The sequence below is a fragment of the Trachurus trachurus genome (genome assembly GCF_905171665.1).
Source record: "Trachurus trachurus genome assembly, chromosome: 16".
Classification (NCBI taxonomy): Eukaryota; Metazoa; Chordata; class Actinopteri; order Carangiformes; family Carangidae; genus Trachurus; species Trachurus trachurus.
Window position 1 is genome coordinate 7186505 of NC_139902.1, and position 23383 is coordinate 7209887.

At 39.4% G+C, this 23383-nt stretch overlaps 2 protein-coding genes across 4 annotated transcripts; both read left to right on the forward strand.

Annotated features, from left to right (window-relative positions):
- The first annotated feature begins 2707 nt into the window (after positions 1–2707).
- On the forward strand, positions 2708–15981 carry il21r.1 (interleukin 21 receptor, tandem duplicate 1). Of its 3 annotated transcripts, none has more exons than XM_083988950.1 (10): positions 2708–2750; positions 3644–3729; positions 6936–7018; positions 7282–7402; positions 8182–8363; positions 8788–8921; positions 9048–9234; positions 9465–9534; positions 11072–11165; positions 14818–15981. In XM_083988950.1, exons 3-10 carry the CDS (start codon positions 6961–6963, stop codon positions 15559–15561), a joined length of 1590 nt encoding a protein of 529 aa, XP_083845076.1. In that variant the 5' UTR covers positions 2708–2750; positions 3644–3729; positions 6936–6960; the 3' UTR covers positions 15562–15981. The 3 variants fall into 3 exon arrangements, with proteins under 3 accessions (XP_083845076.1, XP_083845078.1, XP_083845077.1); XM_083988952.1 differs by having other exon boundaries at positions 7282–7390; XM_083988951.1 differs by lacking the exons at positions 2708–2750; positions 3644–3729 and adding an exon at positions 6439–6501.
- Positions 15982–19169: 3188 nt separating this feature from the next.
- Positions 19170–22757, forward strand: LOC310999189 (uncharacterized protein; the record flags this gene model as incomplete). Its single annotated transcript, XM_083989513.1, has 6 exons — positions 19170–19242; positions 20649–20800; positions 21304–21307; positions 21395–21491; positions 21611–21695; positions 22212–22757. The coding sequence occupies 6 exons, from the start codon at positions 19170–19172 to the stop codon at positions 22755–22757; spliced, it is 957 nt and encodes a 318-aa protein (XP_083845639.1).
- Between the last annotated feature and the right edge of the window lie 626 nt (positions 22758–23383).

Consider the following 23383-nt stretch of genomic DNA (forward strand, 5'->3'; position numbering starts at 1 on the left):
TGTTTTGAAATGAAATTTCAACAACAGTACAAGTGCTGCATCCAGTGGGAAGTAATCAATATAAGTTCAATACTAAATAGCAGCATGAGAGAAAAGGCAACTCTCTCAACATTTTGATGTAGGCTATATAAACTTATAGAGAGAGAAAGAGAGTAGCCTATATTCATGTAGACTGCAGCTGCATCCTGTCGTTCTCTTTTCTTTCTAAAACTGGGACATGATGTGATGAGGCAAAGTCTCCTAATCTGAAATACTGTTGTCTCACAGGTGTATTTAAGAGCAGAGCATAGGCCTCAGTGGTGGAAGAGCACAATGCAACAATTAAAAAAAAAAAAAACTATTACAAGTCATCATTCAAAATCATAGACATAGTGTTATACCTGGCGGTTGGTATCAGCTGATAAAACCAACACGTCACAGCCATCAGCTGATTTCTGAGGAAGACTGCGCTGCAATCGAAAGATAACGTCAAAAACATTCCCTTTATCTGTTAAAAAAAAAAACCTTAACTGGAACTGGAAAAAGAAAATGACAAAATGAACGTAATCACACTGTAGATAAGAGTATAGCTGGCGAAATAAAGCACCTGCCTCGAAAATATAACAACTGTCTTCAAGATGACTGATTCAATTTAACAAGAAAATGTAGCCTATTCATTTTGCATTTAAACAGTTTTGCTTTGTTTAAATGCCTCCTCTCGGTCTTTTTGCTCTTTTTCTATGTAATAATACACCACAAACTTCATCTGACGTTATCATGCAGTTTGTTTTTGTTCCACATCCCCTTCTTATGTTACGTTGCTCAGGGAAGCACGAATAAAAGAGATTTGTTTTGGTCTGTGGGAGAGTGGGAGATCCTCGAACATTCATATTGTATAGCTGGACCTAAAGTGGCTACTTTGTTTTTTTGTCCTCTCACATTAAATAGGAAATAGAGTGTGTAACCGCCAGTGTGAGCTATGGGAGTCATTCCAGTAATCATAAACGGCTTTATTGTTCATGTAGGCAGCTGACTTTATTGTTTTCAGGCAGGACTCGAAACGTTGGGAACGTGTCCTTTAAGTTGCATGAACTTCCACCGCATCTCGGCGCTGTGGTTTCACCGCTGTTGTAGCCTACAGGTTGTTGTGATCCGCTGCTTCCTTTCACTTCTAGTGTCTCACTAAAACTAAATTTAAAAAATATATAATGAAGAAAAAAAAATCCACATTATAGCCTATGCAATTCTAATAGAAAATAGCGTCACCCGAACACGGTCAGTGGCGTTCAGATGAGATTCAGTCCACGACGTGAAGACGAGCACATGCGTCGTCATGACGGAGTTCCCCCGTGAGTACACGTTTATATCCAGCCTTGGTTCCCGTCAGTTACATTTAGTCGCTTTCTTTCTCTTTCTGTGTGTGCGCGCGTGCCTCTGTGCCTGCATGTAGCGCATCTGCATCTCTCTCTCTGTACATGTCAGTCATTGGAGGTTCAACAATATTTATTTTGCAGTCAAACCAGTAATACTGATACTATATTCTCTCGAGGGACCTGGTTTTTACCCCCAAAAAAATCCCATTAAGAACCCCCTAACAAACCCACAACTGGTAAAAGTGAAATTAAGAAACAAAAGTTTAGTTGATTTTTGAAGTGGAAAACAAGAAGACAGAGCTCCTGCAGTGGAAAAAAAAACATTAAAAATTAGCCATTCTTTTTTTCTTTTTACATTAATGCAATGTCACTTTTGTGTTTTGGCACCCTGCTGACTCACTAACTCAATAGCCTACTCTGACTCCGTTTTCTTTGAAGCATTATTGTGGAACTATATTCTGATGGGGTCAGTGGCTGACAGTGGCACAGGACACAATTTACAGGTAGAGCAAAGATTTGATTCAAGTAAACATCAGCAACTTCTGGCTGCAAATGTCCTGCAGTCAGTCAGGAAACTGAAGTGAGAGGAACCTGACCTTTTAAACTCACAGTCCCCCTGACTTTTACTCTAGTCTGTGAAAAGTTGTTTTGGCAAATGTGCGGTTGATTAAAAATAGACATCTAAAATTAGGTAACAGGTTTCTAAAAATATCTCACCCACTCAAATGAAAGAAAGAGTGGGTGAAATTTGATATTTAAAATCAGAGACAATAATGACATAGTTCAAGTTTTTTTTTCAACTGCAAACAAACATTGTTCAAAACTGAAATCACTGTCAAAACTCTTCACACAGTCCCATGTGGAGCTAGCCTGGGTATACCCATGCTGCCTTGCGTTTTATTCGTTCTGCAAGTCAGAGAATCTCAAACTACATTGAGATGAGGTCTGGTGTTAGCAGGCTAATGTGGAGCAAACTGTGAATCACTTTTCATTGCTTTCACACAGTGACCGCAGTCACCAAAATTCATGAACTATTTTTTCTTGTTCCCATTTTTCAAATGCTAACACACTTTGTTCAAAACAGTTCATCTGACGATGATCTACATTGTCAAATATTAAGAGGACGAGGGGGGCTAAGGGCCAGTCATCATCACTTCGTAGCAGGTGTTATACTATCCTGCTAAATCGAGAAAAGTGAGAGCTGCCTGTGATACTGGAGGGGTGGGAGGTGGGGGGTGGGCACCTGTTGAGTAATATTGTCACATCTTCTTGAAACACCTCAGCAGGTCTGGACCTGGACTGACCTGCCCTGTGGTAACGGAGGAACAACCTGCTGCTGAAACAGCCTTCATCGGGTGAGAGATGTGGGAGAGGAGGAGTGAAGGATGTTGAGCAAAGGTAGATTCTGTCACACACACAAACACACACACACACACACACTCACATGCTGTGTCCATTTACCTGCGACTTCATACAATCCAACACAGCCAACTGCCAACACCTTTGTACTTTCACATATGCCTCACACACAGAATGAGTCAACACGATAGAAACAAAGTTTACTCACCACAGAGAACAAGATTGTGAATATTGTGAGGTGGTAAACTCTGCTGCACTTAAATGTTCTGCATCCTGTCCTTTTACGTATAGGGTAGATATAAACTGTGTGTTAAATGAAATGTAGCAAATGCATTTCTGTCTATCTGTTGTTGGCAGAGTTGCATGAAAAAAACTGTTAGGTGTCAACTTTACTGTGTAAATATATGTTTCAAATTCATAGTATTTCATTCAGTCTTTTGTGAAGTCTTCAAGGTACATGTTCATACTGCTCTTACAGAAAAACCACATGAACGTCACATGTGATTTTTCACATGGGGAATATGTGGAAAATGTGTTCTGCACATGTAGAACATGTTATTTGCACATGGGAAACATGTGTTTTTAGCCCAATTTAACCGGAATCACATGTGACAATGTTTTCCACATGTGCTCTACATTGGTAACACATGTTACAAAATGTGATACCATGTATTCCACATGTGATCATGTCACCACATGTGGAATACATGGGAAATTCATGTGTTTTTTTCTGCAAGAGTGTGAAAATGAAAATACAATTGATCAGTCAACACTAGTTCAGACCACCTGCACCCTGTAGGCCACAGTATACAGACCCTGTCTGTCATCACCTTCAGGGTTTTACAGCCTCCCCCAGGTTGGAAACCCCAGTGAATGAAATGTGTGGGAAAATTATGTGAAAAGTCCTCATGAAGAAACTTGTCCCTAACCAGCAGCCACACTGCAGCACCCGAGAACCAGCTCCAGTTCTGCTGCCGTCACCTGGTCTTAGAGCCGTTGCAGGAGAGGCTTCACAAAGGTACTGTACCTGATATTTATAGACACACATGTGCAAGGTGATACAGCTCTGCTGCATGTTGTGGCTCTAAAAGAAGTTTATAATGTTCAACAAAAACCCACGGAGAGATGTTTAAAGGTGTTCAGAAATGGCCGTTTGTCCTGTTTGTTGCGCCAAGTTGTCACGAGTTGCCGCATGAGTTTACCTGAGTAAGGAAAACAAATTTGATTGGTCATTATCGAGTGGGCGAGATATTCAATGCTTGGAGCAAGACCGAGCTCGGTGTGTGTGTGTGTGTGTCTCAGACGTTTGATTGACGGATTACGGATCCAATATCAGTGGCTGGTGAATCGTGAGCAGGCTGACGTATAATCCGTGCGCCTGCATTATCCAATGCGAAAAAAACACACACTTTAATCCCGGATTTAATCAAAAATTGAATTTTGCACAAAGTTTGGCCTACATCGTCTGATAGATGAGTTATTACACTAATTTTATGACCCAGAGTGGAATCATATTAAATTTTCTTTTCTGTACAGCTTTAATGCGACTACATGTTCATTAGTGGGCGGCGCGGTGGAGCGGTGGTTAGCGCTCTTGCCTCCCAGCAAGGCGCTTCTGGGTTTGATTCCTGGGCCTGGGGCCTTTCTGGGTGGAGTTTGCATGTTTTCCCCGTGGGTGGGTTCGCTCTGGGTACTACAGCTGCAGCGTCCACCCACAGTCTGATAACATGCACTGGTGGGACTGGTGACCAGGGTTATTACAGTTAACTAAAACTAAAACTAGCAGTGATAATATACTTTTTTTTACTGAAATTAAAATAAAAATTTAATTTAAAAATTTTTATCAGCCTGGGGGTCATACTAGAAATAGCACAGCCCAATTTCTAGTATGACCCCCAGGCTGATAAAATGATGAAGACTGATGGAAACGTATGCAACTAAAAGGGAAGCAAGTCTTTCCTCCTAATACCTGACAAACTGAAACTATGACTAAAACTAAATAAAAACTAAACTAAAACTAGTAAATTCCTCAAAATAAGCACTAATTATAACTGCTTCATCACTTGTACTAACAAAAACTAAACTGAAAAAAGCAATCTGGAAAAACTAAATGGAAAACAAATGAAAAATTTAAAACAATAATAACCTTGCTGGCGACCTGTCCAGGGTGTACCCTGACCCTGCACAGATAAGCGGTGTAGATAATGGATCCAATATTCATTAGTGAGGTTATATTTAGTGGCTGGACTGAACTGTATTGAACTATGCTGAAACTACAACCTCACTCATAAACATCTAGTCAAATTAACATCTGTATTTTAGGGCTGTCAAAGTCAACACAGTCAGGCTGGGTTAATGTCAATTCTCACCATACTTTTTTTGATGCCAACTTTACACAAATTCCAATACTCTTACCTTTGGCTCGACCCGTGATTTGAGTCAGATGTTGGAAATGAATCAGCTCACAGTCGCAAGCTAACCTATTTCTGCTAACTGTTTGTCACCCAGATGGCCCCGTCATGTTATTATACCAAATACAGGGTTTCTGGAGAATATTTGCCATTGTTTTGGGGTAATGTAACATAGGTACATTTGTCCACTTTATAGAAATATCCATTTAAGGTACATTTTAGGCACAATAAAAATGTGCAATTAACTTCCAATTAATCATTATTCATATTTTTTATGGACTGACAGCCCTCATATTTTCATCCCTCAATCTTTGGCGGAGCTGTTGCAAAGGGTTACTTTTGATATTGTAGGTGCACATAATAAAGAAGCTGAACTTTTTTTTTTTTTTTCAGCTCTTGCATTTGTGCTGTAACCAACCTCTACCCCGGTTCAGACCAAAGCTGATGTGAAGCTTGGTGTACGTTTGTATGACTGAATGACATTTGGCTTTGACTAACATTGCCACAGTGACGTTAAACAAGACACATTTACACGCCTACGTAGTGACTGGAGTCCCACCAAGACCCACCCGCTGTGCAATCAAAAATCTGTTTATTTTTTATTATTCTATTCACATTTAGTGGCTCCTGGTGGAGAATATAAACGCTTAGCTCAAAGTGCTTAGAATTAATAACACTTAGAAGAGATTTGATTGTTAAAATGAGTTCTGAGAGGCTCCACACAAAAGCTATGACTCATTTACCCTCATATACGATGCATTCTGGTGTTACCTTCTGAAAAACCCCTGTTAAACTGTTATTGTAGACATGTAGGTGTAACTAAGGGTCTTTTGAGAGGCACCACAAAGCCTTAGTGGTGTCAGTATTCAGAATAATTTCAGTACTGAAACACATTGAAATTACGCTTTGAGTAAATGTCAAAAACCAAAGAAGAGATTTGTATTAGTTAACATGAGGGAGGCAGTAGAAGATTAACAAGAAAAGGAGGCTGGTTAAATATATAGTATATATTTATTTCATTTCCTCAACTGAACACCAGCAAATAATTATTCTTACAGTGGTTATAGGTGACACAAACATGATGACTACATTATTTTGTAGATATATAGTTTCAGTTTCCTGTTGATTTTTTTTTTTTTTTTTCCTCTAATGGTAAACTACTGCATATTCATAGCGGCAATGTGGATGTGGTGGAAAGGCACCACACAGACACCGCTCAGAGGGTCTGAAACCACATCCTTAGTCACGCCACTGATGATGACGCCTGCGACACAAGCTCAGCGTTCTTCCACTAAACGTTCTCACACGGGCAGCGGCGCGTCAGTGACTCTGTTAGCTAGCTGACTGATTAGGTGGCAGGATTTTAAAATCAACCAGAGGTAAGATTGTTGCTTCTTTTAAAATGTGTTTAGTGAAAACTTCAAGTGTTTTTTTTGTTGTTGTTGTTTTTTTAGATTTTTACCCATTTTCTTACTTATAACAATTTATGAACTTGTAATTCTGTGACGTAAATGGGGAAAATCAAAATGCTCTTTTATGGTTGTAAGTGATTATTTTTGTTAATGCCAATAATGTCGATTCACCACATCTGATGTGAAGATAGATTTTTGAACCTTTTGTCAATTAGAAAACTCTATCCCGAATTCAAACAAATATCAGATGGGTTACGTTTTACATTCATTTTTGGTCATTGAGATTTGAACTGTCTATGTGTTGTTTTTTCTACTTTTAGCACAGACAAGTTTACAACAAATGTCTGTAAAACAGTGTCTATTTTTAGCTTCAGCTGCTGTGTTTCCTTCTGTCTATCCAGCTGCTGATAACAGCAGGTCGTCCCCATGGCGCTGAAGCCTGAGTTCTTATTGTTGCTGTGGGGCCTCACTTTGTTCATCCATGGTGAGTCACCTTAATTAATCAGTGCCTTTGTTTTTGTTTTGTTTTGTGGGGGAAAATGTGGCAGAATTGTAAGATAAGATCAGCTATTTTACAGTTACACACTGTAATCCACTGTGTGACTACACCGCTGTGTGTTTGTCTTGAATCGAGCTTCTTAACTTGAATGACATTACCGCGCCTATTCTTAGTGCAGACGTTTGTAGTGCACGTATGTTAAATTTAGTAAATGCTTCATAAACTCACACGTTTATTTTCTGTTACAGTCACGTCTTCATGCAACGTCACCTGCTCGACGGACTACAAAACTTTGCTGAATTGTTCCTGTTCAGGCTCCGTGCCAACACACCCTGTCCTACTCCAAGTCGCCTGCAGGTACAAACTGTTGTTAGCATGGCTGGTAATGAATGTGTGTGATGTTACTGTAGCACTTGCTTTGATTTAGAGGGCTGCGTGGAAGATATTTGTTGTACTCCCCACTAAATGACACTTAATCTTTGCGGCTGTCATATCTTGTTGTCACATCAGTGAAATTGTGAGAGACCCAGTGTCATCTGTTGTCGTCATTCGTCATGGAGGGGGAGCATTAGAAAATGAAGATGCATCACTCTCGCAAGCCCCGCTCACCTTCTGCAGGGCCTCACACGTCATCAGGATGTTTTCAGTGTTAAACTTCACAATGAAGTGATGATGTAATCTCAGCTTGACTGATTTAGCATTTAAAAAAACGTCCTTATATTTCGTCATCTGTAACTTTAACACAAACATGTAACACAAAGAAACATTCCTCAGAGTCGGCTTTTAAACAGTTGCAACAAGGGCAAGTCACCTACTGATCCCAACATTTTATGTACAGCACCTTAATCCTGGTGGACAAATGATGTCATGTAATGGCAACAGTGTTTTTAAATCACCAATAAGACTGGGCTGTAAACTATTTTGTTAATTGATTTATCATTTAAGTTATTTTTCATTGAAAAATCCCAAACAATTTCTTGTCCACAGCTTCTCGTTGTCATATATGATAATGAGCTCAGTAACATTGGGTGTTGGCTTCTTGAATGCTGTGGGACAACTGGCATCTTCTGATCTTTTTTTCTTTTTCTTTTTTACAAAACTTCAACAGCAAACTACATTCATTATTGCTACTATGTTTTCTGTTACAGTGGTGAGGAGGATGAGGTTGAAGGCAGCTGTGAAGTCAAACCAACTCAGTCCTGGTGTGTGATGTATCCGGAGGACTTTGATGAAGTTACATCCATTGGAACCATGTGTAAAGCCACAGTCAGACAAATAGACGGTGAAGTAATATGGACTGAGTCGTCTGGCTGGGAACTGGGTGATGTGGGTGAGTTAACCACATGATCTGACCTTTTAATATTTGCTATTTCCACAGAACAGATAGGACAGACATGATGAAAGGTCACTGACATCAGCTATGACATGTTTTGTGGTATTAAATACAGAATGTGTTTGATATTAACTTTTTCATCCAGCATGAGCATCAAGTGTTACACATACAATTATTAAATATAACCAGCCTATTTGTATCATTATTTTCCTAATTATTGCACATTTAAGTCAAGAGATGACAGGAATTATACTGGCAACTTTCCCACAAGTGCGATTAGTAGTAAACGCCCACCAGCCAAATAAAAATTAAAGCTAAAAATAATGTCTAACTGCCACTTGTGGTGTAGAGTATTATTGGCATACCTGCATTTTCACCTTCACAATATTTCCCCGGCCCCTTTGGGACTTTACATTCACAGTGAAACCTCAGCCGCCCATCGACGTTACAGTGACATCCACAGATGGGGTCTACAACATCACCTGGGACAGCCGCCCCGAAGTGGACTCTCTCACGTACAGAGTGCGCATAAGAGAGAGCAAAGACTTGTCAAAGGTAATGTCAACAAAAGCACAAAAAGGAAATAAAACAGCAGAATGAAATTGAGACTCTGTGGCAGGGCGTTTTCTCAGCTGACAACTCTTACGTGAAGCCACTCTGTTTTTTTCTCCTTCCCAACAGGATCCGGTTATTTCCATTGCCAGTGGAAAAAAGCACATTGAGCTGATACAGGACAAACTCCAGCTGCATGTCAACTATACTGTGGATGTCCAGGCCAAAATTTCTGGTGATCTTTATTTTGGGCCGTGGAGTGAGTGGAGCTCTACTGCAGAGTGGAGAACAACAGGAACATCTGGAGGGATGGAAGGTAAGAGTAGACTGTAGCTTCCAACCAGGCACCGCGGTGTGATAAACTTTTTCAAGTGAAGTCAGATTGTTTAGGCAGTTCATGTGATATTTTAGTCTTCTCGTGCTTGAAATCATCGCGCCATCTATTATGGATTTCTACAGGGACGCTTTAGACAACGTTTGAAAAACAGGAAGTGTTACGTTGTCATTTTTTTCTGTACATGCTAAAACATTTTCTCTCCTTCACAGGAAACAATTTGCATTATTTGTGGACCATTTGTGGCATCGCTTTTGTTCTCATCGTGTTTCTGTTCTATTTGTGAGTATTGTAAACACTGAGTTACTGTATTTATTCCCCTAGTATGAAAATTTAAGCTGGTTTCCTTTTTTATAGCCTAAATTGCCCAACATTTCTGTGGCCCATGTCTCCATACAGTATGTTCCTATTTACCACATGAGCTCAAAAGCACTTTTGAGCCAGTGGTCCGTCCTTTAGCTTTTGGAGAAACTTGCAGAATGGAATACATATAAACAGAATTAACATAAATTATCATTAAAAAAAAACAAAAAAAACAACCCACAAATTGGTTGAAATTCAATTCAGAAGTTTCACATAACTGACTTTGCATTTATTGCACACAACATAACTTGGTGTGCAATGTCAAAGCATATTAAGACTTAAGGTCAGAGACTCTTTGTCTTCCAGTAAATGATTAGCAAGTCTTCTAAGTGCTTCAATCAACACTTTTCCTGGCATCACCTCCCACATGTAGAGAAACCACTGCAGCACTGTACGTGCAGCGACACTTTGCACTGAAATGGCTAGCAGACATAGGAAGTTATGCAGAGTAGTGTCAGTGTCAGAGAACTGAGAACATTTCACATATCAAGGCACACAGTTACAAGAAGAAAGCACCAGCCTGAAATGGAGTGTGAGCTCCTGTATCATGAGATAAAATCTTCTGTGAGCTGTAATCATTTTGACTTTGGTGTGGTTCAGTGCACCACTTACATATTGTCTTTATAATGAGTCTCATTATTACTAAGGCTGCTGTTTGTGGTGCTGTTGACTTGTTTGGCCTTGTACTCTGAGGTGTTTTCCAGTAACAACATTTGCACTAGTAAAGTATAACACAGCAATGAGCATGCAGAAGTTAAGCTGACTACACAGGGATGATGATCAGTAGTTAAATTTCACACGAAAGCATCACCAGGAAAGCATGATCTAGCATTTAGAGAAAAGAGGATGTTCAGTAGCTATAACAAAAGACTGCTGTTTCCTGTATATAACTATGTTATACATTACACATCAAGGCTGGCTCCTTGTTAATGATGCTTATCAGGCTACCATGCACTTTTCTAAGCATCAGTGATAACAATAATGAGAATTTGACACACTTCCTAAATGATCTAATATTTTTTTTTTTGATTTTTTTAAAGATAGCTGTAGAGTGACTAATGAACTGTTAGTTAATGGAAAGTCTATCTTTCTGACCTATTACTGCATTCTGAAAACATGAATGAAAACTAACACTGCAAACAACCCGAGTAATTGCCAGGATAGAGAATGTCATGTATTTTTTTTTACTTAATTATAATGATCAAGTTTGTAATTTTATCGCTTTGTTATTTCATTATGATTCATGTTCAGAATAACTTTTAGAGACCACACTGCGTGTGACTGGGACCTTTTCAGCTGTGTAATAATTCACATGAAAGTCATTTTCTGCTACCGGTTTTACTGGTTATGATCTACCAGCGAAAAACGAAATCAGCTTATCAGAAGAGACGCAGCAGCTTTGAGCTCTAAATGCTATTTCGTTCTTTTAATTCTCTTTCCATTCTTGGTCCGTCAGGTTTTCCCAGAAGAAGCTCCAGCTGATGCCTTACATCCCCAACCCAGAAGACTTTTTCAAGCCCCTCTACCACAACCATGGAGGGAACTTCAAGGTAAGAGAAAGCAAAACAAGCTCGGCTCAATTTAGCTCTGAGTGTAATTTCCAAAACAGCCCAGCAGGTGTTGCCCAAGAGGGGACTTTCAGCACATCTGGACCCCGCTCGGTGGGACTTTCCCTTCATTCACAGTAAAAGGGCCCCCGTGACGCAAATGACTCAGTGTGTAGGGGCTTCAAGAGGCTTTTCGTTTTTCATCTGTTGAGATGCTGTGGGTAGATATTTTTCTTTGACACTTCAACCTGTTCCACACCAATGGAAAATACCCCTGATGTCTCTGTTTCAGGTATTTTATGTGTCATGGTGTCAGGCTAAAAACAACCTGTTTACACTTACAGAGTAGCGATGTTTTTATTATTATCTTTTCCATTCCCCTCATTTAAATTCTTCCATCTGTCACCTAAAACCAGTGTAAATATTGTTTTTCAACAGAAAATACTTACTCTGATGGAGTCCAGGTTACATTAGTTTTAATGCCCAGTATAGGCAATGAAAGCTCAAAGCAGCTCTGACATCAAGAGAACATTAAACATGGCCACCCTGGAAACATGTATAGGATTAAATTACACTAAACTCAACATCAGTGGCTGACATAATTTGAAGTCTGTTCAACAAAGACAAACAGTGGAATCTGTATCGGGTTTAAAGGGTTTAAGAACAAAGTAAAGCCCTTTCTGGCCTATAGACTGTAGTTTATTATAATAATATAAATATCATCAGGAGTCAGGACATTGTGTGGAGTCCTGTTGATCCTGAAATTGTGATTACACTATTTGAAAAAGGTCTCAAAGGCCTCATGTGTGTGTTCTGTACTAATGTGGCTGAGTGAACAGAACAATAAATATAATAGTCTACATCCAGCCTACCTGCATCAGGTCCATAAAACTGTCAGTTGTCTGTCGTAAACACCAAGTTTTTTTCTTTATTTATTTCTTAAAAAAAAAAAAAAAATCCTTATTTCATCTTCAGTATATGGGGGTATTATGTCATCATACTTTATGTGTTCATTTACTTCTGAATGAGCCACTTCATTATTAACTTAACAGTGAGTTTGAGATTTGTGAGCAGTTATGAACTTTGCCCAGCAGAGCGCGCTGCTGAGATAAGTGAGAGAAGACGCTGTGGAGGTGGAAGTACTAGAGAGATAGTGAAGCACTGAAGTGCACTGTTACTTCTTCACTTCAAATGTCTTAACCAATTGAGACCATATTAATTAACATTAACATGGGTCAAGTTTAGTTGTTCTATAACTCAAATAACACACAAACACAAATATTCCAAAAGGAGAATGTGCAAAAAGTTCCAAGTGCTAACTTACACATGTGATGACATGATAGAAGGCGTAGAGGAATATATTTGAGGACATTTTCTAGTAAATGTGAATATTTCACATGAATATTAAAAAAAGGAAATCAATAATCTCCAATTAATCCTAGTGACGTTTATTATAGGTCGATATTACAGATGTTGTTGTAATAGTGTCTGCATAAAACACAAGATCTCATCAAACACTCATATTTTTATGTGACTTCTTGTGCAAAATTTTTATTTTCCACCAGTGCTTCACCATTAAGTGTAGCTTCCTATGGTGAGAGAGGTCACTTCTACAGTAGATTATGCTGTACACACCAATGTGTAGTTTGTATTCAAATTCTTCTGTATCATTATACTTCCGACTCAAAGTTGTCCCTTTACATGTTAGATCATCTTGACCCCAATTACATCATCCGAAATCTGGTGTGGTGCTGGTCGAGTGTGAAAGTGTGAAACAATACGTCTGTAGTGTGAAGTGTTTCATGACAGAGACTTTTTTGGTACTCTTCACATGGCCCTTTTGTTGTTATTGTTGTTGTTGTTGGGTGCTGTATATCATCTCATCAGGATCGCTGCGACAAACTGAGCCAGCTCCTTCAGAAGCCATTGGTCTGGTTTGCCTGCAGTATATCTTTGTCTTGTGGGTGCAGGCTGCTTGTGTGCATCTCAGCGGATCAGAGACGACTCCGTGATGCTTGATGAGCTTTGTACTTCAGGATGTGGTGTCCTTTGCGTCAAGAGACTGATTCATGCTTATCATTGGCATCATCTTGCTGCATGGAGCCAAAGGGCTGGCTGCAGAAAATGTAGTATGCTTTTGAATGAGCTGCTGTGGAGACAGTGCATCAAAGTAAAAACAAACAACAACAAAAAAAACACAGTTATTCCTCACATCCTTTCTTAATTGCATATACGATTGAAAAATCGTATGTGTGTGGTGTGGAAACATTCAAGTGTAGTCAGTCTCACTCTGTGGAGTTTCTGTCTTTCAATGAAATGGAAACTAAAAATGGTGACTGCTGAATAACAAAAATGTCAATAGTTTCTGTGAGGTTAAAAACAAGTAGTGACATTGATGACATGTATTATTAACATCACTATCATATATGTCTGCTTACTAGATCTAATATAATGTCAGCCTGCAGTGGGTTTACCATTTGATGTTTATGTGTGGGTCTTTGCAGTAGTCAGAATGTATTAAGACTCTTGCAAGGGCAATTAAATACTCAAGCAGTAAATACTCTCTTTTAGCAGCTTGTTATTATTAGGAACACTTAGCATTGTAGTTTTACTGGGAATAATGTTTAGTTAAGAGAATCACCTGTTGGCCCTGATTTTATATTTACCATTTGTGAGGGGCAGACCCCAACTCTAACCCTAACCCCGGCACAATTTGGTGACAAAATTAATTAGAAATGAACATATAAATTCTTAAATTGTAATTTGTTCATGTATTAAAGGGATACTTCACCCAAAATCAAGAATTCACCAATTTTCTACTCGCCGTCTTGCCAAGGAAGGGTTTGGAGAACTTTCGGAGTCATCAAAACGCTTTTGGAGTTCCAGGGGGGTCCGGCTGGCAACGGATTTTCATATAATGGTGTCAGATAGAGTTCACTTTTGAATCGTCCAAAACCCACACTATGAAACATCCAAATACCTCCATACTGCTCGTCCGTACTGACCCAAGTGTCCTGAAGCCGCGACAAGAAAAAGTTGTTCGGAAAAAAAAAATTTGACCTCTGTTTTTAGCATTGATGTGGTAGTAGCTCCCAGTGGTTTTGCTGCGAGATGTCCGTTCATCGTTGTAAACCATTGGATGTATGATGTAAACACGGAAGAACATCTCGCAGCACATCTCGCAACAATAAGGCTAAAAACAGAGATCAAATTAATTTGATTCAGGACACTTCGGTCAGTACTGACGAGCAGTATGGAGGTATTTGGATGTTTCAAAAGTGAGCTCTATCCGTCGCCATTATATGAAAATAACTCTGAAAGTTCTCCAAACCCATCCTTGGCAATTGGTGAATAATCAGTTTTGGGTGAAGTATCCCTTTAAAGCCCACCACTGTGATAAACCACTGTGACTACATGTTTCCCCAGCTTTTAGTTTTGTCTTGAAAGTCTGACCATCATTAAAACACGTTATTTGGCCTCTGCAGTGTTATGGAGTCAGATGTTTGTTTTTTTCTAATTGGCCCTGAGTTTGTAAAGTTTTGGAACCACAACTTTAAGAAGTCAAAGCGGAAAGAAAGTGGAAAATGTCAAACCCGTTCCACAATCACCGGAAAATGTGACCATATGTTAATGTGCTCCCTTTGCTCTGTTGCAGGAGTGGGTGAAGCCTGTGTTCAACGAGTTCGACTACCTAAGGATCAACCCACACGTTCTGATCATGGACGAGAATAAGCACGACGTCCTCCAGTGGAACAACGAGAAGCAGAGCTACAGCGAGGACCCCGAGACTAAAAACGCCGGCCATTTCCTCCACATGCTGCCGCACCTCCAGGACGGGGGCACGTCGCAGGGCACCGGCCGCTCCGAGGGACACGTCTCCATCCACACCGTAACCCTGTCCGGAGAAGAGTTCGAGGAGGAAGTCATGTCACAGGGCTCAGTGAACACCCTCAGAGACAGCTTTGGGTCGTTTGAGGAGGACAACAGAGAGCACGCCGGCTATGATTTAGAGGGACCGCATCTGTCCGGGATGGACAGACAACGCGCGGTGTTACCACAGCATCAAAACCAGATATCCAACGAGTTATCTTTGGAAAATATTAACTTTCATCCACGGGCCCAGTTTCACGAACCAGAGAGGCTGTCGCTGGATTCGTTCGCCTCAAATGAGCAGTCGGAAGACGGCTACCCTCACGTGGACTTGGACACCATTGACAGTGGTTTCGTAGAGTGCAGCAGCCCCGGGGCCTCGGACTCGAACGCGGGGGAGCACAAAGGCCCTGATTTATTTAATGAGCACAACAACTCAAACTCTAACTATGTCAAGCAGTGGATGATATGTAACACTATTCAGGAGGTCACCAGCAACTCAGAGAATGAGGTACGGGAAACACAGTGATTATCGTTGCTGGTTTAATGACACAAATTACAGAGGATTCTAGTTGTCCAGTCAACACGTGATCCTGGATGTGTTGATGTGTTGTTCATCTTGAAATGTTGACCTGCACTTTGTACTCTTCATGTAAATATAATGTTCATCTGTTTTTGTCTTTTGTTTTTGCTTATAAATGACACATAAAAGAGGAATAATCTAATCTTTCTCTAATTGTATTTTACTCTAAATTCATTCTTGGTCATTAAATGCTTCTATTTATTAACTGATTAAAGTAAAGTCTATTGTCATACCATAACATTGCATATTGCTTTGGTTCATACTGCTGGAGAATGTCTTTTGTCACTGTTTTCACAGCTTCATAGCCTGATGGTCATGCATGCTTCGTTAGCTTGTACTGCAGAGCTAGCATCGGCTGCCTTATCAAGATGTCTGATAGTGTTTGTTTTCCTTGTACATGCATTTTGTCTGTAACCACTGTAACCATCCATCCTGTTTTGTGCAAAGTCAGTTAAAAAGCACACATGGAGCAAAGTTTTATCATCTTGTAAAAACACGAGTGGTTATTTCTCTGGCCCTGACCTCATTCATCAGAGGCCCTTCAGCAGCTTGCTCTTTCCCTTTGAGTTATCTATTGGATTGTCTGCAGAGTATGTTTGTTCTCTTTCACCAAAGGCCATTTATTTAGCTACTGTAGATGCACAGCTAGGCTATGAAAGTGCAGCCATGATACTTCACTACTCTCACTGGGAAACAGCTCAACAAAATTAAATATACTGATGTTTTTAGCTGTTATGTTCAGTATTTTTCCGATTCCAGACAAATGTGTTTATGACAATTCATCATAATATGTAAATATTTGTCAGTTAACTGATTATATCTAACAGTGAGTGTCTGGGGGTGGATTTTGAAAGAGCTCTTGATGTGTCCTGTAGTGGGAGGGGGAAGAGTGGCTCATTTACTTTCCACATCCTGAGTTTCCTTGCCAGCTAAGGGTCTCACAGTGTTGCTAGTCAAAGCCTGTATCCTTATCCTACACCACCTGTATTAATACAGAGTAAAGTCTGTAACAATAGTGACTTTTAGTCCATGTTATCACTCAATCTGATGTTTGTCTGCTTCCCATAAGTTAGGGCTAGTCATGCTACAGCTGTCATCATTGGCACCTTCAAGTCTTGCATCATCAAGAATTTCAACTTGTCATGTAAAACTTAAGTAGCTACTGTTTTTTTTTTTTTATTGTAATTGTTGTTACTATTAGTACTTGAGCTGCGGCCAAGTGATTATGTTTTCAGGCTGTGTGCCAGTCACTATTACCTCACAAATACCCTTTTGGCTATTACTAAATAATTCATATTACAAAATGTCATTCAAAATGAAAAGATCAAAAAGATATGATATAAGGTCACAGTTCAGCAACACTGTGACATCAGATTGTAACTTTGAATCAGAGTGGGAGGAAGTGATTGTATTTCATGTCATGAGATACTGACTCAGTGATGCTTATCTTGGATGTCTACCTTGAAAGTTGAAAGCTAAAAGGTACACTTGATAGCTTTTTCAAAAAGAAAGAAAAAGAGTCTTAGATTCACAGACAGTATGACATTTGAGTCTGTGCAGACATGGATGTAAACTGGAAACAGCATACAACTGTTAGGCAGTATTTCTATCATATTATTTTATGGGGTTTGCCCATCAATGAAAACATAATTTTGAATATCAGTGATGATCAAACACGTGAAGCTTGTCACATAGCCTACCTGTTTAGTATGGAGGTGTCCAGAGTTAGATTTAGATTTATGGCTGGCGCAGCTCTGTGCATGCATTATTGTATCATCTGCATAAAAGTTGACATTGCAAATCCATCTTGGAATAGTGATATATCATTGATGTAGATTTTGAACAATTAATCAAGCACACAAACTCGTGATGTCCTTTTGGTTAGTAGAAGGGAAATAATTTTTCTATTGGATAAATATCGATTTGAATTCCATATTAACAAATGAGAAATATATGGGTGTTTTGTCAAGTATTGTCACGTTAACATTTGATAATAATGACTTGATGATTATCACTTTTCTTACCACAATTACACAGTAAACAGGACACATATGAAACACAGTATAACATATAATGCTAAAACTCTCCATTAGTTCAAATCATGTTGGGGAAAATTGCATTTTTCATTAGGCTAGGATGAGATAGACGTTATTGTGCCTATGGGAAATTTGTCTTGGATCTTACAGTGAACAGTAGTAAAAAAAAAAAAAAAAGTGGTAATGATAATGTGATTTGGATTGTGAAGAGCAATTGATTCCCCAGTTAAAGTGCCACAACAGCAAACCTCACTTGGCTACTTATCCAAGAATAATAGGCTTAGGAACTGTGAGAGAGGCTATTTCTGCGGGGCAGCCACAATTTGGGCCAGTTGAAGATGATTTTGGTGGATTTTTCAGATTGCAAACTTTCAGTACTCAAAGAATAAGTTTTTCCAGGTCAACAGCAAAGACAGATGGCCTGAAAACAGTGGTGGTTCTCAGCTGCTACAATCAACACTGAATAACCCTGACAGTCACCTCCACGTTAAGTTGGAGAAAGCTAGAAGACAAGCACAATTTGTAAAGTTGATGGGAAGATAACATTGTGTATTGTGTAAAAATTAAAAGTGTACCTGACCAATTCCCTGTACAGTGATGTTAATCCAGTGGTAACTGCAGAAAGGACATGCAGACGTTCCTTTCATTTCATATCTGTTGGGGGTTTATGTCATGCCTGCTATTGGTCAGTATATTTATCAATTATGTCCAATTGAAGGAAACAAAATGGAGAAGGGCATACCTCCATAGAGGCTCTAAAGGGCTTGCTGGAGGGTTTGATCACGGTCTTTGCGCTGTGTGGTAACGAGATGTCTACCCAGATGAGCACCTATAGAGTATGGGAGATGATGAATGTTGCACAACTCTCTTTGCCACCATCATGAAAACACTCTTGTAGAGAAGTTAAAGCCTGTGACTGTGATTACAAAAAGACATTGTTTTTTTCTTTGGACAAAATTGATTCAGTTACACCTTTGATGATCCACCATAGCAAAAAATATAACCCAGGGTGAAATGAGAGGAGTTTTATAACATGGTTTCTGTATCAAATTCTATTTTAAGAAAAAAAAAAGTTCTAACAGAGCATGTGGTAGTGTTTCACACACACTGAACAGAGGCACGTGCACAGACTAAAACCAGAAAAAGAAAAAGACTCCTGTGACGTGAAGAGGTTTGACTTCCTGTGATGCAACTGATGATAAATTAAAACCTCAGTTCCATCTCATTCAGTCTGAGACCTCAGCAGCACCAGGGCAGCCCCCAAGGTAATAGCACATCACAATACCCATGACAGCAATTGATTTTTCTTTTCCAATCATAAATAATGTAGTTACACATTGATATGTTTGTAAATTTCTTGTGTATTTGTCTCAGTCCTGTCACAGGCATGTCTTAGTGAGAGATACATGTTGAAGCAGACTTAATTGATAAATGTTATGTATCATAGTGGCAGTATGAGACATTTAAAGATGACATATTTATTCATATCCACAGAGTGATGCTCATCCCCATGGAGACATGACGTGTCTACAGCTTCTTGTGTTCGTGTGTTGGTGCTCCAGCATCTTTGCAGTGACCAGCTGCTTCAGAGGTACTGCTTTCCTTTCTTCTGACAGGGCTGCTTTCTTCTGAGCCATTTTTTGGATTTGCTTAAATATGGCTGCTTATAGCATATCTCATCTTGTGGTCTTGATGTTTGTGACCTTCACCCCCTTTGTACAAGAATTTGTGCACAGATAATTTCAAATGGGTCTGTCACACATTCCAGTTATCAACCATAGTGGGAGGTTCAAAGGAAATGTTAAACTATAGATTATAAATGTCAAGTATTATTCACATTATTTGGTTATTGTACCTGTAACAGTTGAGTAATAGGCTATCTTTACTACCCCAGTGGTAGTGAACATTTACTTAGTTCTTTAGTGAGTATTGTAGTGAAGAACAATTGGAAGTGCTGTGCTTCCATGCTGTGTATAATTATACACTTAAGAAAAACCTTGTCCTATTTATTTATTTATTTATTTATTTATTTATCGGATGGCTTGAGTTGCCTTTAACCATTGAACAGCCTGTCAGATTTAACATGTGACTCTGATCGCTGGATTGGCAGCCTCTGGACTACTACTACCCACCTCTATGCAAATGAATGAAGTGGCTCCACCTTGCCCTATAACAACTTGTAATATAAAAATTAAGACATTAATGTGGGGGGCTCTTTTTCACAGATTTTGTTATGTACATTTACTCAAGGATCTGAGGTCAATCTTTTTATATCATGGATCGTGTCAAATGACACACACACACACACAAAGCAGTAATCTGTTTTTCCCTCTTGTGTAGTTGATGGATATTCATGTGCGACTGCCTACTGGAAATCCGTTACCTGCGTCTTGAACATCACAACTAATCCTGCAGGACCACAAAACACCAATTACAGCCTAAAATTCACTTACATATCATGGTAAATGCACCTCTTACAGAATTATGTTAATAATGGAAGAGAATTTGCACAGAAAGCAATGATTGTGTTTGTGGCATAAATGATTTAAACATGTTACTGTTGTGTTGTTGTATTTTTGTATCCCTAGGGATCGGCAAGTTACGCATACTTGTCCACTTGTGCTAATGAAAAACACATACAGATGTGTCTGTAAAGTAGTGGAGGGAAGGTTGCTCAGTGGCACTGAACTGTCCATACAACTTTGTAATGAATCTGCCTGCCTCTCTCTGATACAAAAGTTTAAGCCATCAATGAACAGTAAGTATGAACCAGCTATACTTCATGCACGTAACTAGTGTGTGTGACAGATTGTGTGTGTGTGTGTGTGCAGCTGTGTACGCATGTGTTTGACACCCATAAAATGTTATCAGCCTATTATGATAGTATCATAGATGTGTATCTTATTATCCATGAGAGTGAAATGTCTTTGCAAGATGCACTGCATGAATGTCCATGGAGGTAAATATAAATATGATTAACTCAATGTTTGTGACCAGTTCAGCTAACACCTCCGCATGATGTTGAGGTCAATGACACGACTGAGCATGTCAACATCACTTGGAGAAGTGGGTATGAAAGCCATCGCTACCTGGGACAGTATCTTGACTATGAACTTTCTCTTCAAAAATCTCACAGCAGCTGGAGCCAAGTAAGATTCACTGTTATAAATATCCACACTATGATGACTGCCCAGCTGCAATTAGACCTAACAATATATTTGGTTTATTGTTTCCTCAGATTCTCAAACCAATACAGACGTTTGAATCGATTCCCAGATCAAGTTTTGACACGGATGCTACATATTGCATTAAAGTGAGATCAAAACCTTTACCACGAGGATATAATGGAACTTGGAGTGAATGGAGTCCAACAACATGCTGGGAAAATTATGTACAAAAAGGTAAGATGTCACTTTTTTTTCTAATGGTGGCATAACACTATCAATGATGCCTTTACATGTACTGATATACAGGTTCTCCTGACCTGCAATGACTTCTGTCTCTCTCTGTATTACATTAATCCCAGTATATCAGTGTCACCAAGAACAAGTATTGTCTGTTGTCTATCGTTCTACTGTATGAATAACATGTGTCAGTTATAAGATCTAAGGGAGATAACTCTCATTCTCTTTTTAATCACCTTTTTTTGTAGAATAGTACTGATATATAGATAATACTGAATACCCGTACTGTCATCTCTATATGACTCACTAATTCTGAGTTATTTCATGAAGATTTCTCAGAACAACAAAGTCTATTAGTCATCTTGACCAGATCTCTGGGCCCAGTGTGTGCGATTGTTGGAGTTGCGCTGTTTCTGTTCTACAGCCCCGCAGCAAGGTAATACATTCTGTACTTTGAGATGCCAGTGAAAGGGGAAATTTCAAATTGTCATAACTGATGTAATCTGCTGTGGGTAAAGATTGTGAGATGTGGTTTAATCTTTTTTTGCACAACAGAATGAAGATCAAGACTCTGTCTCACACGCCGTCACCCGCTCCCTTCTTCCAGCCTCTCTTTCAACAGCATGAAGGCAATCTCCAGGTGAGGTGGTAGGATGATGTCCTCTTGCCGTTTCACAGTTTGATTTGAGTCATCTAAGTTTTGATTTTAACATGTGATAGACATAGTCCAGACTCCAGGGTATTTTGGTTTTCAACTTCAGCATTTCTCCTGTGGAATAATTCATCCTTCTGTTATGAATTTGGTTGCATAGTGATGAACAGAATTATTAAGCCTAAACAAAGCACCGCACATCATTATTGCATTTCTTAAAATCCTGTAAAACAGCATTTATAGCTTTTATTTATTAACCATCATTAGCTGTGTCTGTGTAAGTTAAAGTCTGGACTGTAAATGCTAGCATGCTAATGTGAGAATTTTGATGCTAAGCATGTGTTTGTTGATAAACAAAATATTGGGCAAATTAAAATTTCGCCCTGGATTAAAAATCCAGAAATCAACAAAGTGACTAGGAAGAGTCAAGTGTTACATTAGGTAGGCTACAATATGTGTGTGTTGCATAGGATGTGCTATAAAACAAAGTATCTCTATTGACAGGAGTGGCTTACACCTCAAGGCAAATTTACACTAACATATAAAACTGAGGAGATCTTGGTGACCAGTGCAGTGACCGTTGTGCCCAAACCCATCACAAAAGACCCCGCAGAGAACCAGGACTTCCTCAACCCGTCAGCACCTCCACTGGTGCTCGGTCAGTGTCCAAGCTCATATGTTGGCTTACCTGAGACGCATGAGGTCTCGCAACCCGTTACTATGGTCTGTCCAAAGGACACGTCTTACACTCAGTTCCCTTGCTCCATCTGGGGTTTCGGTAATGGAGAGGTACAGGTTGTTCCCTGTCCACCTCAAACCTTCTTAGAGATCAGCCGCACTGACTCTGGTTGCAGTTGTGAGGACCTGACGCAAAGCCCAGGGTGCAGTTTACCCAGCAGCCCCGTCACTGAAAGTTCACCACCTGCATGTTTCTGTAATGATTACTGCATTCTCAACAAAACAGCAGAGGGTGTTGTTCCTGTTTTGGTTTCCGGTCTGAAGATGTGTCCAGATGTTACATCGGATTCCCAACAAGAGGATGAGAGCTAAAAAAAACATGAAATGGTCACGTCGGTTGATTTGGACAGAGAAGTTAACAAGAGTGATGACAGTGGCTGTGCATTGCAACCCGGAAAGGATCAAAAGAATTTTCATTGGCTGATCAACCGAATGTAAACATGAATGTTGCTGACTGACTCTGACTGATCAAGTTCCATCATTGAGCGCTGACGTTTCTCCACTGATCATTGCTCTTTCAAAATTATATTAAATTCAATTATTTTCCTTCGAACTGGCAACTGTTAGTGCTTTCTATGCTGACTGCAAGGCAGTACGTGTGAATGAGCCTCTTAATTTTTCTCTGACTGATCATATATTACTATATACTTTGCAGCTTTTAAAGAAGAAGAGATCAACTTTGTTTTATAGAAAATGCTTATAGATATTTGCTAGGCCATCATCAATCTTTGAATTGTTGAACTGCTTGTAGCCTTGCACTGATCAAAGGTGCAGTGGAAACTACAGGGGCATTGAGAGGATAGGATCAAATCATGTACAGTATTTCCCCAAGGGGATCAATAAAACTTTAACTCTATGAATGTTTATTGATTTTTATTAGATTAGAAATGAATTGAAGAAGCTGATGTAATAAGTGTTTGTGGCATGTGGTATCGTCT